Below are 2,500 nucleotides of genomic sequence, written 5' to 3'. Positions count from 1 at the left end.
CCTGGATCCACTTGGCAACATAGTGGTAATAAAAAAAATATAGATATTCATACAGGTAAGTCATTTAAATAAAAGAGCAAGGAAATAAGATCTAATACACATTTATACTTGCAAGAGATACTAATAATGTTATACCTATATTCAAAACCATCAAAATATCTTCATCATATAAATAAGCAAAACAGAAATTATGTCACCTCATGGAATGTCATTTTATGTTTTTGTACACTGCACTCTGTAGGTAACCATTCATGTTCACCTGTAATCATTTCACCTATAATAATACACAAACAGGATCCAAAATGTTGAACTTGTGTCCCCGTCATGTACAAGAAATATCACAGTATATGAATGTCAATGTATATGCACAACACAAAACACAGACACATGATTAAACATTGTCAGGATATGCAAACATGACCATAATAATAAGACACGTTTCTCATTCTTCTCTTCATTCTCCTTTATTAACATTCTCACTCCTTCTCTTTCATCACACTTTCATCTCTACATATCCTTCAGTTCTAGTTTAGAAAATTATGGCATAATTAAGTAACAGTAAATAATATAATACAATATAGTCAGAGCAACTTTGGGGTTTTACAAAAGCCTCCTATTTGGCTCTATAGTTTTCACAAAATTCTTTAATCCTTCTTTGCCATATGTCTATTTCTATTCAGATTTAGTTTTTTTTTTTTTCTATTTATATTTACCCTTTTCTAGCTATAACAAAATTGGGGTATCTTTATGTAAGGGTAATGATAATGTGATTTTACTGCATTTCTAACATCCTATGAACATTGTCAACATGCCATAAACAATCCCTCCAAATCACCTATCTACAATTTTTTTTCTTCCCTTCAAATTTCTAAAATCATTTGATATTCTTCCTTTGTACATAACCATATGGTGGCCACTGCATTAATTCAAAACCTGTTAAAGTTACATTCATAAAATAAAAATCCCCAAAGTTCAGCCAGGCACATACCACCACATAGACAAGTCAATCAACCCAATGATATATGATAATAACCATTAAATCTAAATAATAAGAAAATACAACAGGAATATATATGCTTAAAAATATATTCATAACAGGAAAAGTTTGACAACATGCCAAAAAATGACAAGTAAAAAATTCAAAGTGGGACAATATCAGCCTTAAAGAAATTTTAAAGAACATTCCAATACTGAGGTCACCATTCTGAAGAGAAAGAAAAACCCTTCCATATAACCTTCCTACTCTATTCTTCCACTTTCAAAAAAAAAATAATAATAATGAAATAAAATCAGTACCATCTAATATCTACTTCATTTAGAGGAAATAATTTCATACATTTCTATTTTTCATGTTCATCTTTTGCCTCTCTCTCTCTCTCTCTCTCTCTCAAGAATTATCAACATTCCAGTTCTGTTTGTTTCTGGTTCTACCCTGTGCAGGCTCAATTCACCGTCTCTTCACTACCTAACTCTTGTCAACTTTTACTTTGAGTAATACTGACCACATTATCTTGATTAACCAGTACTGTCCACCTCAGACTCTACCTCTATCCATTTAAGTATTTATCTGCTTCTCTATTGTTATTCTTCTTTAGCTCTAGTTATCACACAACCACGCTTTCTAACACTGTTACTTTCCCTTTCTCTCCCAGTCTTCATTCGCTTTCACACTCCTTTTTAGTGTAGCTAAATGAGGTTCACTAGTAGAATTTTCATAGCATTCCAGTGTTATTTGTAAGTAGTTACCTAGAAAAAGACATCTTTATGATCTTTAAAATGGCCATTTGTCTCCTGTTCATGCATATTCTATACATGATTTTACTGCACCAGCTTTTATTCACATTCTAGATAGCTTTTAACCATATTCAATAATGACAAATCAGCACTTGAGTAAATACGACTGCTATACAATGGCTTTCATTTACTCTTGTTAATCAATATTTACCAAACACTCTACTGTCACTAGTCTGAAATTTATAATAAATTAGTACGTAAAAACTGAAGACAACCTCAGTGTTACATACTAAAGCTACTCACTGCAAAAGCCCGAGGCTGAAAAGGCAAAGTGAAGCAAAAGGGGTGGGGGGGGCACTTGCTAGAAATAAGAACCCCAAATTGAGAAACTCACCTTGTCATCAAAGTGTGTTTTTTTCGCTGGGTTCCCGTTGGCCGCACCGTTGGTGACTGACTGGGGTGCAGTGACATTCTTCATGTGCTGCACAACCAAGTTAAGCCTGACATTCTGTTCCTTTTCCTTGCAGATCTTTATAGCTGTGATGATAATGAAAAATTACAAAGATGAAGACAAACAGGAAGAGGTGTTGGAACAGAGGAAGAGGAGTTGTAGAGCAGCAAACACAGCAGCAGAACAGGAGCAGTGAGCAGGAACAGTGAGCAATCAACAACAACAGCAGCAGCAGCAGCAGCAGCAGCAGCAGCAGCAGCAGCAGCAGCAGCAGCAGCAGCAGCAGCAGCAGCAGCAGCAGCAGCAGCAGCAGCA

The 2,500-nt window shown here is 35.0% G+C and overlaps 1 protein-coding gene across 1 annotated transcript in view; it reads right to left on the bottom strand.

The window, feature by feature from the left end:
- Positions 1-2,500, bottom strand: part of AcCoAS (acetyl coenzyme A synthase) — a gene marked incomplete at its 5' end in the record, with an annotated part of 21,567 nt that overhangs the window by 17,398 nt on the left and 1,669 nt on the right. The window contains 1 exon segment of the mRNA XM_070129887.1: positions 2,129-2,271. Within this exon segment, the coding sequence (XP_069985988.1) occupies positions 2,129-2,271 (143 nt within the window).

The sequence above is a fragment of the Penaeus vannamei genome, chromosome 14, assembly GCF_042767895.1.
Source record: "Penaeus vannamei isolate JL-2024 chromosome 14, ASM4276789v1, whole genome shotgun sequence".
Lineage (NCBI taxonomy): Eukaryota > Metazoa > Arthropoda > Malacostraca > Decapoda > Penaeidae > Penaeus > Penaeus vannamei.
The sequence above is the reverse complement of the archived record's forward strand: the minus strand, read 5'-3'. Positions and strand labels throughout refer to the sequence as shown.